The sequence below is a fragment of the Macaca mulatta genome, chromosome 15 (genome assembly GCF_049350105.2).
Source record: "Macaca mulatta isolate MMU2019108-1 chromosome 15, T2T-MMU8v2.0, whole genome shotgun sequence".
NCBI classification, from domain to species: Eukaryota; Metazoa; Chordata; class Mammalia; order Primates; family Cercopithecidae; genus Macaca; species Macaca mulatta.
The window spans coordinates 92438161-92453799 of record NC_133420.1 but is presented as its reverse complement, the minus strand read 5'-3'; the positions used below and the strand labels follow the sequence as shown (position 1 = coordinate 92453799).

Here is a 15639-nt window from a genome sequence, read left to right as displayed (position 1 = left end):
TAGCATTATTACTTATCTTCAGACTGTCCTTTGTCAGACCCTCGGGCAGGGTATTGGGCTCATTCAGGGAACTTTTAAAGTTATTTGTATACGAAACATTGCATAGCTATGTCATTATTTAAATACTACGCCACAAAGCATAGCATTGATAACAGAAGAGAGAAGCATGCAAAATATTTCACAGGGATAAGCATGGAGATGAGTAGGTTCACTCTGAGCAAGTTAATGACTAAGGCAGGGAAGGAGAGTGACCTCTCCTTGAAGGCATTTTTGTCTAGTTGTGCTTCGCTGGATATTACCACAGTATGGCTTTCATGGTGAGGATTTAGTTCTACTTTGGAAATATTACATGTCTTCCTGTGTATGGGGCTGTGATTGGAAGCAAGTTTTCATCCTTCGATTATTTCTGAAGCTATTAAACTATAGCAATAGTTGGTTAACTGTAAGAATTTTATTAATAGTTATGATTTTAAAATGAACTTGATCTTTATAGATTATGAAAAGAAATTGAGACACTGTCTTCCATCTAAAAGAAGAAAAGTAGAACTAATTAGATCATTTGGCTAAGGCAGGAATAACTGCACCTGAGAAATACTTGTAGAAAATAATAGGCCAGTAAGCCCAGCTGGGAGGAGAGGAATGAGGAGATTGAATTGGTATGATTCGGATCCTAGGAGTAAACTGAGGATCAGAGTAGGGGTAGAGCTATCTTGCCTTACTTTTTCCTCCTTTCTGCAGATGAGGGTAGCTACATTTTCTTTGAGCAGATGGTTGAACTTTAGATTGAGGAGCTTTAACCTTACCAATTTTTCAGAAAAATGAATCTGCATATATAAATACCTCCATATCCTACCTTTTGTTGGCAGGCATATTCATATTACGTGTGTGTGTGTGTGTGTGTGTATGTATGTGTGTGATGAGTTGAGGAAGGTTGACTCTCTTGTTTGGAATGGACACACCCCCACCCCCACACCTACACCACCCACACCCCTTTTCTGGGTATATTTGTGATGTAAGCAAGGAATTAAGAACTGGTAAGAAGTGGCGAAAATATACATTGAGTGATCGTCATGTAGTTATGCTAAAATTTTATCTTCCCATTTCAGTTGGAATAATTTCATTAGCAGTGCCTTAAGCAACAGGATATATGATTGAATTTTCTTTTAGTGAATTGCCTAGTTACATCGGATCCAATTAAGTTTTGCATATGTTATCAGTAGCATTAAATGAAACCAAGTGTTGTGTTAAGTACAATTAGTTAAGTTACTTTAGTAAGAAATAACTTGTACTAAATATATATTGAGCTAGTAACTACAGCAAATAGAGCTCTTCCAAAGTATAGTTTATATGTAAAACATGGAATGATTATTCAGATTTATTGTTAATATCCATACATTTTCTCATTAAAATGCCTATACAATTTAGTATTTATATAGGATATTATGGGATTGTTGTTTTAAAATTTCTTAGCAAGGCCATAGTAAAAATAACTATGGAACTAGAAATGAGTATTTCTGTTCTTTAAGGGTGAAAACTTTTTATTATAATCAAGATTTTTAAAGTCACATAATTATGAAATGAATAAAAACTTTTTTTAAGGCTGATAATCTTTTGCTTAAAGTCTGAAAATTACAGTGTTTTTAGTAACATTTGGTGAAAATATAAGTGTTGGTGTAATAATTTTATGTTCTGTTCTGCTTGTCAATAAAAATATTTTAAAATTTAAAAAGAGAGCAACCCAGATTTTCTTAAAAACAAAAGCCAAAATCAACCAACCACAAAACAAAAAACATACAACCAAAATCAACCCTAGAGTGCTGCAGTGCTATGAGAGCTGGCAGAGGGTCTCTAGGTTGTGACTAGCTATCTTGTTGCTGAGCAGTTTACTTACCTTGGGCCTTTGTTCCCTAATTTGTAAAATATGGTTGGCACGATGAGTTGTGACATTGAAATTGGTAATTTGTAAGCATATTTTTCTTCCGTTCGTTGTCTAAGGGATATGATTCTGTGATTGGCTTTCTAATCTCTACTCAGTTCATCTAAGTGGAGTTTCGTGTTGAATTTCTTTTATGTGATATTATTTAGGAATAGATATCCTTAGGCTACTAGCTGAAAAATTATAAACCTAAAATTTTTATTTGTGTTTAAAATTTTAGGTATGCTATACCTCCAGAGCATGGAAAACGACTTGAAAGACTAGCTCAAGGTAAAACTTGCTTTCTTTGTTTTCTGTGTTTTATATGTTTCTGTGTTTTGTAGGTTGTTTGTTTTTGAGGTACTTTTTACAGTATAGACCGTTACTCTGTTGGTTTTATTCTATTCAAGTTGTTGACTTCTACATGTTTTTTTTTTAATTGAACAATTTTAAATTTTTTCACGTTAGTTTGTGAATATTATTTTTTCCCTGTTGCATAATCATCATGGTTATTTTGGTTGACTGTTTAGTATTTCATCAAGTGATTGCCCTTAATCTGTTTTGGTTGTTTCTGAAAAAATGGTTTTTAATGTAATGTATTTGACATCATTGTGCCAGTAATTTTTTTTTAAATTAAGTTACATTCTTCCAGGCAGTATTGTTGCTGCATCTTGGGGTACGGTTGTTTCATGACTACTTTTTCTTTTGATCTACTATTTCCCCCAAGGGTTATGTCACTGCCGACACCCAGTTCTTCCGTGGCCCACTGGGACTGGGAGTGTGCCCTTATGGAAGTATGAAGGTGAATGGCTCTGAGTAACAATACACGAGATTTTGGGCCTTTTTGGACTGGCAAAATTAAACTTACTTTACTGCAGGTTGAATTTTTATTTTTCATGGCCTGCTGCTTCTTTATAAGGGCCAGACTAAAGAACTTTTCTGGACCTATATTGATGGTCCTGTGCCTGCTTTTGTGTGTGCAGACAATGCCAGTGCAAGCAGCCACCTTCCTCCTTCCTCCTTGTTTTTAAAGATACGCCAGGCAATCTTGCCCTCATCTGCTTATGTATGGGAAGCAGAGTCACATTCACCCCCTGCCATCCTTATTTTCTGTTTCGCTAGCCACCCTTCCCGAAAGAAGATGTAGGCTGGTAGTGAATTATTTCCAGGGAAAAGTGGAGTTCCATTTGAGTGGCAACTGAGGAGCAAGGCCTTCTGCCTTTATCCAGGATTGAGTCCTCAGCGAGCAGTGCTCTTTTAGTCCAGTGCAGGTCTAAGTTTCATTGGTGTGTTAGATTTGCCTTTTATTAGGAAAAGAATTTTGTTCCTGCCTTATATGTGCTTTCAATTAATAATGAAATGGAGACACTGAGAAACCTCATTCCTTGACTTGACAGTTTTTAACAGAAACTGTTAATGGCACCTAAAGGTTACTTTCCCCTAAATTACAGAAGAGTATTAGAAGGAACAGTTATAGTATTGCATTTTAAGAAGCATTATTATAATTTTGTCAGGCTAATAACTATAAAGCGTCTTTTTAGAAATGTAATACATTATAGTAATAATAAAGATTGATGTAATCTTGAACTTTGTTAGGGACTGTTTTCATGAATAGATTTTGGATAATAGATTATAAGATGATTACCATAACCCTTAACTACATAGGCAGTGAACTATGTGTTAACACTATATACTCAAGTATCTTCTTCTGTAGTAAAATTATTCCACCATTTTCTATTAATCTTCCTACCAGAGAACTTTTAAAATGAAGCCGATGTAAACCTTGCAATATTGAGTCACAGATTAAAATTTCTGATACAAACTTCTAATGCTTTGAAGTAAACTGTCTAAAAATGACATTCCAGAAAATGGTTACCGTTTGTTTAATCAGTAAGAGGTTAATGAATTTGAAGGATGAACAAGAACTTGAAATCAATTGGCTGTTTATTCAAAACTGTTTTGCAGCAATATTTTGGGAAGTAAAGCAGGGAAAAGACCCTACGAGATAGTGAAGGATTTGTATCTGCTGACCAGATGCCAGCCAAATTAATTGAATTCTGCTAAATAATTAAAATGATAAATAATGCTGTGTGAATGATGGAGTATTATAGAATATCTAGCTCATAGCAACACTTGATACATAAAATGAAAAGTAGGCTCAGATATTTTCCATTATCTTGTCTGTGCATCATAATTATCACACTTGCCTTTTATGCGTGAATGCTTTCATCTTTGGTTTCTATTGAAATCTTGATTGACTGTGGCACCTACAAATATTTTATCTGAAAGACATCAGGCCTGCATCTAATAAAGCCAGGAGTTTGATTTTGCCCTTCAGCTGCTTTCTCATTTATACAGGTTTTCCCCAATATTATGTAGACAGAAATGTAATAAAAAATCTCAAGTGAATTGTTACAATTTTTATACTTGTTACAGTCATCTGTAATGCCATTGCGTTCTTTCTAATTTTTGGTTTGATACAATTGGATTGCAAATATGGAGGAGAAGGGAGGTATAATGTTAAATCATGAATGACAGTTTGGAAGATTTTCAGTTTTTAAAATGTCTAAATCTCACCTATTTTAGAAAAAAGGTAATATTGCTGTTATATTACATTAAGCAAAATATAGATTAAGGTAAATTGAGAAAGTCTGCAGATTTTTGTGGAAAGTAGTATTTCATTTGTCCTTTATTGGGAATAAAATGCTATTATTTTAAAAAAAACTGAAAAGGATTTACTTTGAAAATTTTGGTTACTTGGCCAAAATATGTGATTTAGGACTTTGTGCAGCCAGTTTTGAAAGTGTGAATGATTAGGAGGAAACTTATTTCAAAGAATAGTATAGTAGAAGTGAGTCAATTCTTTTAGATCCTTATATTTACTTGTAACAAATGTTTTGATTTTTGTTACCTTATTAAAAAAGCAGTATTCAGCAAAAGGGAATAGAAGAAACATTGCTACCAAGGGTTAGTTTAGTTCATGCTTTTAAGCATTTGTGTGTGTGTGTGTGTGTGTGTGTGTGCACGTGCACACATGATGTAGAATATTTTTAATGACTAGTAATCTTGATTTTAATCCTGTGGAGTAGAAGGTCACAGCCCGATTTGCAGGGATCCCTGTGCCAAGGGGTAGATAAAGGTCTATGGGTGGGATGCAGACAGGCATTCTATGAACTCTTTGAAATTGTATTCAAAATTGGACATATATGTAGATTTCTGGGAATGCCATCATCAAATCCCCTGAGATGGTTTGGCCCAAAAAAGATTATGAGCCTGTGCTGTCAAGAGAATAGAAGAGCAGCAATAAATAAATCATTTTAATTTTATGACCAGATTCTAAATTAACCTGCTCTCATACCTCTCTCTTGGAATTAGGAAAATGTACTTTTATTAGCTCTCAAAATGGTAAATATTGTTCCCTTAAGCATTCACTTAGCTGATAGTCTGAAATATTATATTAAAATGTCTAGTTTTGAAAGGCTTATAAATAAAATACCTCTGATTACAAATAATCAATTTTAAAGTGCCCTGTAAGCCATAAAAAATGCAAAAGACCAGTGATATATCCTCTGCCTTCGTGCCTCACTCATGCCTTAGGCATGGAGATCAGTGTGTGGCAGGTCAGGGTATGTTTATTTTTGTCTGTCAGCTGGGTTTCACTATGAGTAGAGAAATAGTTGGTAAACTTAATTTCTTAATAATTTAATGTCAGTGATATCACTGTATTTAAATGTAATTGGATAATTTATATCCAGCCATGTTCCTAGTAGGGTTTTAGACATTGGACAATAATACATGAAATACACCCAGATAGCATAATTCATATGTGAGTGAAAGACTTTTAGTTTCCTTCTCTTAACTGAGAATGGAGAGGAAGAATTCAGGAAATGAATGCCAACTAGTAAGTAGGGAGGAATTTTGTGGAAATGAAGATTTCTATGATTTGAGGGTACGGATGGGGCTGGGCAGAGGCAGAGCCAGAAGAATCCTGGTTAGTTTAACTCTGACCTGTTTGATCCCAATGTTCTTGGCTTGGGGAGTCCTTGGTGACTTGTGTGTAGGTTATCTATGTGACATTTCAAGGGGGTGGGAAGTGAGAGCTGAAATAAAGTGGTCTCAGGAATGCAGTAAAAAAACCATGCATTTAGTGATACACATACCAGTTAAATTGGGTGGAAATTTTAACTCTAGGTTTTCTGCTGATTATCTTGAAATGGAAAAAACTTGCCCATTACACAATGCGCACCATGTCTAGGAGATTAAAACAAGCCATTTGCTTAGGAAAAGCGCCATTCTTCTCTATCCCAAGATCAGTATGAAGTTCTCCTGGCACTCCTCCTGGAGAGTCCTGCAGTAGAGATGTTGATGGATTATGGGATGTTAGGGTTGAGTGAGGCCTGGGAAGTGATAATTTTCTATCCAGTCCTGAGTAACCACTCCATGAATGATAGGAAGTACCAAGAGGCCAAATGTAGTATGTGCCTCTCGTGTAAATCTCTCAAGTAGAGATGTGGGTAAATGTTACTAGGTTTCTCCCCATATAATGTAGGTCATTGGTTCTTTTCATAAATAAGCTTGCCAAGAAATTTCATGTGTAAATCAAATACTGTACGTCTGTTTCTGAAAGCGTTTTCCACTGAACCAATTTTCTGTATTCATTTGTTGTATTCTTTTCCTTAGCATTTGTTTATATGGTTAATATATTTTTCAGGTCTCATCCCGGTCATATATAACCGTGATAAAACTTCATCAATGCATACTTGGGGCAAATTTAAATTATCAAAATTGTCAATAAAAATTTTTTACTAGTTTGGAAATAGATCTACATGTTTGATTTCTCTTCCCTTCCTTCCTCCTTTGTTCCCTGTCTTTCTCTCCCCTTTCCTAAGAAGTTAACAGCTGTCCTCATCTTTGCCAAATTAGTGTTTGTATACCCATAAAAAAGTCACTAAGTTTTGATCTTAAAATCTTTTCTCAAGGCTGAAATTTTTGGTGATTTAATACTATAGTGTGTGTTTGTATTTGAATCATAAAAGATTGGGATTTAAAAATAATTTCTTAGCAATAGCAAATACATTATAAAATATAAACCAGTTGACAGTATGGAGAACTTTTCATTTGAAGGAAGGAACACACCTGTTTCATATTTTTAGAACACATCTACTCTATCTCAAAAATAGTTTCAAAATATTTAATGATTTTTTTGAGTCAGTTTTATTCAGGTAAAATCTACAGTAAAATTCACTTATTTTAAGAATAGAGCTCATTGAGTTTTGACAAAGGTCTACAGTGGTGTAACTAATAAACCACATGATAAGCCACTGTTATCAACATGTAACACATTTCTAGTACCCCAAAAAAGTTCCCTCACACCTCTTTGTGCTTAACTGCTCTTCCCTTTGCTGGCACCCACTGGTTTCCCTAGTTTCTGTCCCTATCGTTTTACCTTTTCTAGAGTGTCATGTAAGTGAAATCATACTATGTGTAGACTTGTTTTTTTGCTTTTTTTCACTTAGAATAATGCTTTTCACACGTGCTTACTTTTACATTGAATGTGAAACATCCTTTGGATGGGTATAGCATGTGATCTTTGAGAGATCTTATGGGATCCTACACACTTCTCTGTGTTGCAGAACTCTCAGCAGCACTTTGGTATTCTTAGGAAAGGTTATTGTGGATTGCTTTTAGGGCTCTGTTGGGGTCTCTGGAATATAAGCTCTTTATTATCATCACCTTCCATCCCTCTAACTTATTATTTGGTTTGGAAGAATGATTCCGAAGACCATCTTTGCTTGCTTGATCCTATATAATATCTTAAAAAAGACAAAAAAAAAAAAAAAAAAAAAAAAAAAGGCAGTTGACTTTAGTATGGCAAAGAATTGACCATGTTTTATAGACTATGGAGTGAGAGTGAGTATGAACCGTGTAGCCCCTGCAGGTACTTTGAGGTAAAATTCATTTTAAGGCACATACTTTGTACATAAGATGTGTTGTTTATGAAGTGTTTTTCAGGACTATGTAAAATATAATTCTGATAGCATATTGTAAATAAAAACTCTGAACCAATATGAAGTTCTTAATACACTGCAAATTACGTTCCTTCAGTGGTTTTCCAATTTAAATTAGCTTATGACCAGTCACCACATTGTTCAGGACCTGATTACAAATCCTTATCAAAAGAAAATGGAATAGGTACTTCTTTCTTCACTGATTTTAACTTAAAACTTAATTCATCTGGTGTTGCAGAAAGTTACAGATTTGAGAAGTTTGATAGATCCATTTGAATTGTTTATAAAAACGTTCCCATGGATTGTGCATTTGGGGACTGCCCATTGGCGCCCTTCTCTGTGTGTAGGACTTACAACATCTTGTTGTATGGACATGGCCATTATGTTAGTGTGTTACTTTTCCTCCACTCACCAGTGTTTTATTTTGTGTTGCATTATTAAGAAACAAAGGTGGGGAACTACTCTGTCTGCTGTGTGCCGAGGATTGGGATGAGTGCTTCAGGAATGATGAACTCTAGGCTGCATTATTAAGAGACATATATGGCAAAACTATGCTTCTTATTGCTATTAATATTGTAAAGAATTAACATTTCTCATGTTTTATTCCTTCCTTCCTTCCTTCCTTCCTCCCTCCCTCCCTCCCTCCCTCCCTCCCTCCTCCTCTGTTGCCCAGGCTAGAGTGCACTGGTGCAGTCTCAGTTCACTGTAACCCTTGCCTCCTGGGTTCAAGCAAATCTCATGCCTTAGCCTCCTGAGCAGCTAGCTGTAGCCATGCACCACCATGCCTGTCTAATTTTTTTTTTTTTGAGAGGGAGTCTTACTCTGTCATCCAGGCTGGAGTGCAGTGGCGTGATCTCGGCTCACTGCAACTTCTGCCTCCGGGGTTCAAGCGATTCTCCTGCCTCAGCCTCCTGAGTAGCTGGGACCATAGGTGTGTGTCACCATGCCTGGCTAATTTTTTTTGTATTTGTAGTAGAGACGGGGTTTTACCATGGTGGTCAGGCTAGTCTCGAACTCCTGACCTTGTGATCTGTCTGTCTTGGCCTCCCAAAGTGTTGGGATTACAGGCATGAGCCACCACACTTGGCCTGTATTTTTTAGTAGAAACAGGGTTTTGCTATGTTAGACTCGTCCCAAACTCCTGGCCTCAAGTGATCCGCCCGCCTTGGCTTCCCAAAGTGGTGGGATTACAGGCGTGAGTCACCGTACCTGGCCAAATTGGTCACGTTCTTGAGTTGTTTGCATAGAGAGATCCACAGAATTAGATGTCACATTTCCAGCAGTTTCACCCCTCATTTTGGTGGTGGAGGAGTCAGACAGCATCTGCTCCTCTTCCTGTCACTCATACACATTGCATGTGCCTTCCTGGTGCCTTCTGTCTTCCTGCTGTGTTCTACCTCCATGATTCTCTGTCTTTTCCTTGTTTCTTGTTGTCTTCTTGTTTTTCCAATTCCTTCAGCACGACTCCCTTCCCTCTGAGTGAGGAAGGTGTGAGCAGTACATCAGGCATGTTCATTTTCCTCCCGTTTGCATCACTGAGTTAATGAGAGTCTGCCTCAGACAGAACTGCAGGTTTGAAGTCAGTGATGGAGAAAACTGACTCTGTCTTGGCGTATAATATACTGTTGAATGAAAGGGTTGCTGTATGTTTAACTTCCTCATGTAAAAGCCTCCTCAAAACACTTCTCCCATTCAGGCTGTTCAGGCAGGTTCTCAGACATTTGATGGGTGATGGCTGGGAAGTTCATTCAGGAGATTAGTAGCAATTAGTTTCAGATGGATCAGAAAAGAAACAAAGGTGGGGAACTACTCTGTCTGCTGTGTGCCGAGGATTGGGATGAGTGCTTCAGGAATGATGAACTCTAGGAGTCTAAAATATTCTTCTGTTAAAATGCATACTTATCTTTCCTTTTTTGTTTTTTTTCCCTGTATTTTTAGCTACAGATCCAGCATCCCACGTATTTATCTTTCCTAACTTCCCTAAATATTTTTTCCATTTATCAAATAATAGGTTGAATCCACATTTGTTTCAATTTGAAATTTATTCCTAAAGTTTAGTAATTTTACAGGTTACAAAAACAACTTATGGTAAATCTGTTTGTAAAGAAGATCAACCTTTGGTGATGTATCCTCTAATTTTTAAGAATTCTAACTCTGATTTTTAGTACAAGGGCTTTTTGGCGGAAGAGGTCAAACAGTAAGAACACTAGAACTTACACATTGAAAATCCTATCTGATATTTTCTCTTAATTGACACAATGCCACTTACATTTATTGTTTCTTTTTAGGTTTTTTCCCAAGCAGCTCCCAAGGGTGTGATGCATTTCTTCGCCACAAGATGACTTTGATTTCTCCATCAGTATTGAAGAAATACGGTATTCCCTTCGACAAGGTATATTAGTATTCATCTTACACAAATTAATTTTGTTTGTGTAGGATTTGTATTTAAGAGATAATGTATCTTTAACTTCAAGTAGAATTTTTAGGATGTGGGTAGAGAAATTCAAATTTATGTTTTATAGCATATCAATTATTTATCTAAATCCTAATTAGAAATTAATTTTATTTCAGATATATTTACTAGAGATGTCATGTTGCTATAGTTCACTTATACTGAAAATAAAATGTAGCACATTCTATAAAATAAGAGGAAGCACTTCTATATTAAAATCTTTTTTATGAGCAACATAATTTATGTATATGTGATCTATTTTCTAAAAAATTCAAAGCAATTATTAGCAATGGGTTGGTTAGAATCAATGACTATGGTAGCACTATGTTGCTTCTAAACACATTTAGACATAATACAATTGAGATTTCATTATGGATAAAAGTGCCTGATGATTTAATAATCTGATATTGCTTCTGCAAGTTTTCTGAAGATTAGGTTCTATAAAACTCAGTAGATGCTGGATCTCGCATTCTTTGTGTCTATGGGTGGTTACTGGGTCAGAATTATTGCAGAGCCTGAACATTTTTATGTGAAGCAGCTGAAATGAAAAAAGGTTTTGACCAGATAAACAAAAGCTCCCTCTGAGTCTCGGGAGGATTAAGTACTTAGCTACTTGCAGAAACATTAAAAAATAGCTCTTCCTTCTGCGTTTTTCATTTGACTTTTCTTCCCATAATCCTTGCTGTTTTCCATCTTGGAAGCTTTTCGCTTGTGACTAAATCTTTACATTTTCTTCATTTTGGGTTCTTACTGTGGCCTTCTTTGTGTGTGTGTGTGTGTGTATGTGTGTGTGTGTGTGTGTGTGTGTGTGTGTGTGGGAGGGGGGATTTGTTCAAAGTAGAACTTTTCCAATTGCCGGGATTCATTCTTCAGCTTGAGGTGATTCCCTGTTCCCTCCTAAACTGTCTATGCAGCAGTCACGCACAAGATATGCTTGCTTTTGGGAACGTGCATTCATCACTGGTTTACTCACACGTTTTTACCATGAAAAAATCGTGCCTCCGAGATGTGCACCGTGGGGGCTGCCTGCAGGTGTAGGGAGGCACTGGGGATGGGCTGCAGAACTGTTGGGGACAGAGGGCACAGGCTGTGCCACTCAGAGGGGACACTGTGGCTGCAGGGCTTTGTCCTGTCTGCAGACACCTGGGCACCAGGCTTTTGTGAGTCTCAGACACATCATCATCCAGTGCTTCTTTTAAGTAGTTGGCATCAGCTTCATTAGGTACTTTTACTTAAGTTGGAATATTACAAGGTAGATGTGAAGGAGTGCAACAATATCCCCAGAGACACAAAATCCTTCTCTGTTCCTTTGGGGCTGGTGTTAGGTGTTGGTGGTAGCTTAGGGCTGATACGTGAAGAGAAGTTATGTGAAGCAGCAGGGCTCTGGGGTTGGCTCCCTTTCCCCAGGATGGAGGCCTCTGGAGCTTGGAGCTCTTTTCTAGAGGTGGCCGGCACCCTCTTTCTAGGCTGCAGCTCTCTACCAGTACTACGTGATAGATCACTGGAGGCATCGGGCTCTCATCTGGTGTTTTGTGGATGGCTTCTGTGGAAAGTGGCAAGATGAATTTAAGTCCTGAAATGGTGAAACACTAGTGGCTTTGAGGGTTGATTGGCAGTGGCACTTCCTCTTATGAAATTCTGTCACTTCCGGTTTCTATCTCAATACAGGGCCTGTCATGACACTGTATTCCTCAAGGAGCACATTTCTCTGCTGATGATAACGTAACATGTGATAGGGCAGCAAAATGGTAGCACAGGCTACAGCATTAAACCTCCTGAGTTTCATCCCTGATTCAATCACGTAATTTTTCTGAGCTTTAGTTTCTTCAACTGTAAAATGGGGATAAAAATAGTGACTACTTAATAGGGTTATTGTGATGAGAAAGACAATCTGTAGGCAGAGCTTTGCATAGTATATGTTACATAGTAATGTACTCTTCCTCTTCAACTCAGCCCTCTTCCTGTAGTTAATAATGTCTCAGTTGGATTACATTTTTTCCTTCTTTCTTTGCATTTGCCATAGTCATACATATGTATGAAAAACATAAGTGTAATAAACAGCTGATGTCTGCATTTAGATTATATCCACTCTCTTCTTCAGCTTCTTTTATGGTATGAGATTGGGACTGACCTGATTTTGGAAATGACAGGGGTCTCAAATTTAGAGTTGCATTCTGTGGAACAGGTGCTCTTTTTTTTTTTTTTTTTTTTAAGTCATGGCATGAGCAGGATTTTTTAGGTAGGGTAGAGAAGGTTTGTAGGTAGGATTCCATGGAGCAGGAAAAGTAGTTTTCTTATTCCAGTGGCAGCAGTCCTCCCCCTCCTGTCACCTTTATGTGGGAGCAAGTTGAGTTTTGTTTCATTACGTAGTATAAGAAACAAGCACCTAGATAATTAATTAGATTCAGTGAGACCAGGACAGGAGAGAGCTGGGTTATGTTCTCACATGGCTCAGATAATGGAGCTAGAACTGTGCTGGGCACTGGTAAGCCTGTGTCTGCTGCCAGGTGACAACTGAGCTCATTGTAGCAGAACATCATCTGGGGTTTCTTTGGCAGGGGACAATGGTGTTATGAGTTACATTTCAGAATTGTTGGGAAAAAGAATACTCTCCCCTGTCTCCAGTACCATTTTAGCATCCATAACATGGCAAAGCTAATCAGTGGTGAGAGGTATCAGAAGAGTGATTATTCCTGAGGTGGGAGTAGGGGATGGGCTGGTGATGGTCTAGGATAGGAATGAGGGAGCACTCTTGGGCGATGAAAATAATAGGGGCGTGGACAATTATCCATAGCACCATTATTCCTAGTGCCCAGAGTGGAAATGACTAAATGTCTATTGGCTGATGAATGAATAAACAAATGTGATATATTTTATATAACGGAAGATTATTCAGCCATAAAAGGGAGTGAAGTACAGATACATGCTACAACCTAGGTGAACTTTGAAAAGTTTATGCTAAGTGGAAGAATTCAGTAACAAAAGATCACAAATTATATGATTCTATTAATATTAAATGTCCAAAATAACAGATCTGTAGAAACAGAAAATAAATCAGGGTTTTTTTTAGGGCTGGGATGAATGAGGGGCTTGGGGATGACAGCTAAAGGGTGAGGGGGTTTCTTTTTGAGGTGATAAAATGTTCTAAAATTAATTGTGGTGATAGTTGCATAACTTTGTGATATACTAAAAACCAGCAAATTATACACTTGAAATGAGTGAATTATATGGTATGTGAATTACATTTCAATAAAGTTGTTACTGAAAATAAAATACTTAAAAAAATGCTATATGTAGATACAGATATTTGTCCAAAGAAACAAAATACTACAAATGTAGCTATTACTATTTCAGTGTCTTCTCCCTCCCAGAGATAAGTAATTTTCTGAGGTTGATATATTTAATAAATGTATTTCTTCCTTGGATTTTTATCATAAAAAAAGAAAATAATAGGGGCATGGGATATATGGGTATATGCATTTGTCAAAACTGATCAAACTGTACATTTACTATCTGAGCATTTTATTATATGTACATTATATCTCAAAATATAAATTGTATTAGAGTCAGTAGGATAATTAAAAGTGTGGTTTTACAACTTTTATTATCAGAGCTAGCAGAGAATACAGGCTCTGAATGTGAACATACAGCATTTGCTAAATACTTTGACAATATATGTCAAGGAGAAACATTGCTTCAGTGGCCAAATTCTATGAGTATTTTTATATTACTTTGCAGCAACTTAAAGAATTTAAAGATATAAGGAGTCCATCCTATTGGGTGCTGGGTTAGAAACATTTTAAGATCAGATAATCCAAAACAAATATGAACAAATTTACTTGAATAACTTGAGGATACCTTCAATTAAAATGTAATAGCTTTGATTATGGATTGTTCGATTGAATTCAAGTGCCAGCAAGCCACATCCTATCTAGGAAAGTCTTTTAAACGTTTCCTGAAAAAGCACTATTAAAGGATTAAGTAATGAATCTGGTGGAACTCTTTTTGGTATTGCTCTGATATCATGACTTTTTTTCTTTGTTTTTTAATGGCAAATATATTTTAATTGTATTCATAATTTGGGAAGTCTTATTTTTACAAAATATTATGTTTCCTACCTTGCAGATAACCCAGGAGGCTGGAGAATTCATGATCACTTTCCCATATGGCTACCATGCTGGTTTTAATCATGGTTTCAACTGTGCAGAATCTACAAATTTTGCTACTGTCAGATGGATTGACTATGGAAAAGTTGCCAAATTGGTAAGCTATGCCTCAAAAAGAAAGCATAAATTAAATGTGCATTCTGGTTATTTTAGGAGGAACCCTAAGATCCTGTGCAGCATTTATTTATTTTTCCTTACTGGCGCTGTGTGCCTCTCACCACAGCAGTTCACTTCAGGCTAGATACATTTATTTTACAAAACCAGTATTACCAATTTTAGCTGAATTTGTCTGTTTTGAGATTAATGTGGAGCAGTTTACCCTGATAGGTAATTTGCTGCGATGTGTATTTGCTTTTTATCTTGAGGCCTCCAGTTGGTGTTTTGCAAGATTTTCCAGTGGCATCATGTGGCTCCATGTTAGGTAGACTCAGATCTCTCCCTGTTCGCGATCAGTTCGTGGCTTGGAAAACAACACTTTACAGAAGGGAGTGTCTGATAAAATTGTAGCAAGAGATGGAGGGAGGTTGGTAGGAAGAAATGATTAAAACTGCCCTTAGTGCAGAAATGAAATTCTTGAAAGTAATAATGTAGAACACATTTTAACAGGAAATACATGTTCATGTTAAATTTGGTATAAAATTTTGCATCTCCTGCCCAGTGTATTTAATTTAGCTCACATATTGTGTATTTTCATTCACAGGCAATAACTTCTATTAAATTTAATTACTTTCCCCCTGTGGTGTTAAATAGAAGACATCTTCAAAGTGATGGTGGTTTCTACTAGGTTTGAATCCTTTCCTGTAGCTTTTAAGGGAAAGGTGCAGGCTGGCAGAGGGCAGCTTCTAAATGAAACTGTGTGTTTTACAGAGGATGTAAAGTTGACATAGATTTAGCAGAAAATGATAAATAAAGTGTATGTGGTGCTGTTTTGGCCATTGCTTGGCTCAACTGTCTCCTTTCATTCTACGTTGATAAAACTTACATGTGGAGCCATTAGGTGAACTTAGAAGTATATTTAGGGAAGACAAATCTTAGTTTAGTTCACGTGTGTATTTAGAAAATTGCGTAATATATTAAAAAATAAGTAAAAGTATAGCC

General features: G+C 36.6%; 1 protein-coding gene across 9 annotated transcripts in view; it reads left to right on the top strand.

Annotated features, from left to right (window-relative positions):
- The window catches only part of KDM4C (lysine demethylase 4C), a 415179-nt gene that overhangs the window by 118608 nt on the left and 280932 nt on the right, over window positions 1-15639 (top strand). For all 9 annotated transcript variants that reach the window (XR_013404839.1, XR_013404840.1, XM_015117703.3 and 6 more), the window contains 3 exons: window positions 2157-2206; window positions 10212-10315; window positions 14501-14638. Coding sequence is in view for 7 of the 9 variants with exons in the window: in XM_015117703.3 (XP_014973189.3) it covers window positions 2157-2206; window positions 10212-10315; window positions 14501-14638 (292 nt within the window). In the remaining 2 variants the exon portion in view is untranslated. The remainder of the gene's footprint in view (window positions 1-2156; window positions 2207-10211; window positions 10316-14500; window positions 14639-15639) is intronic.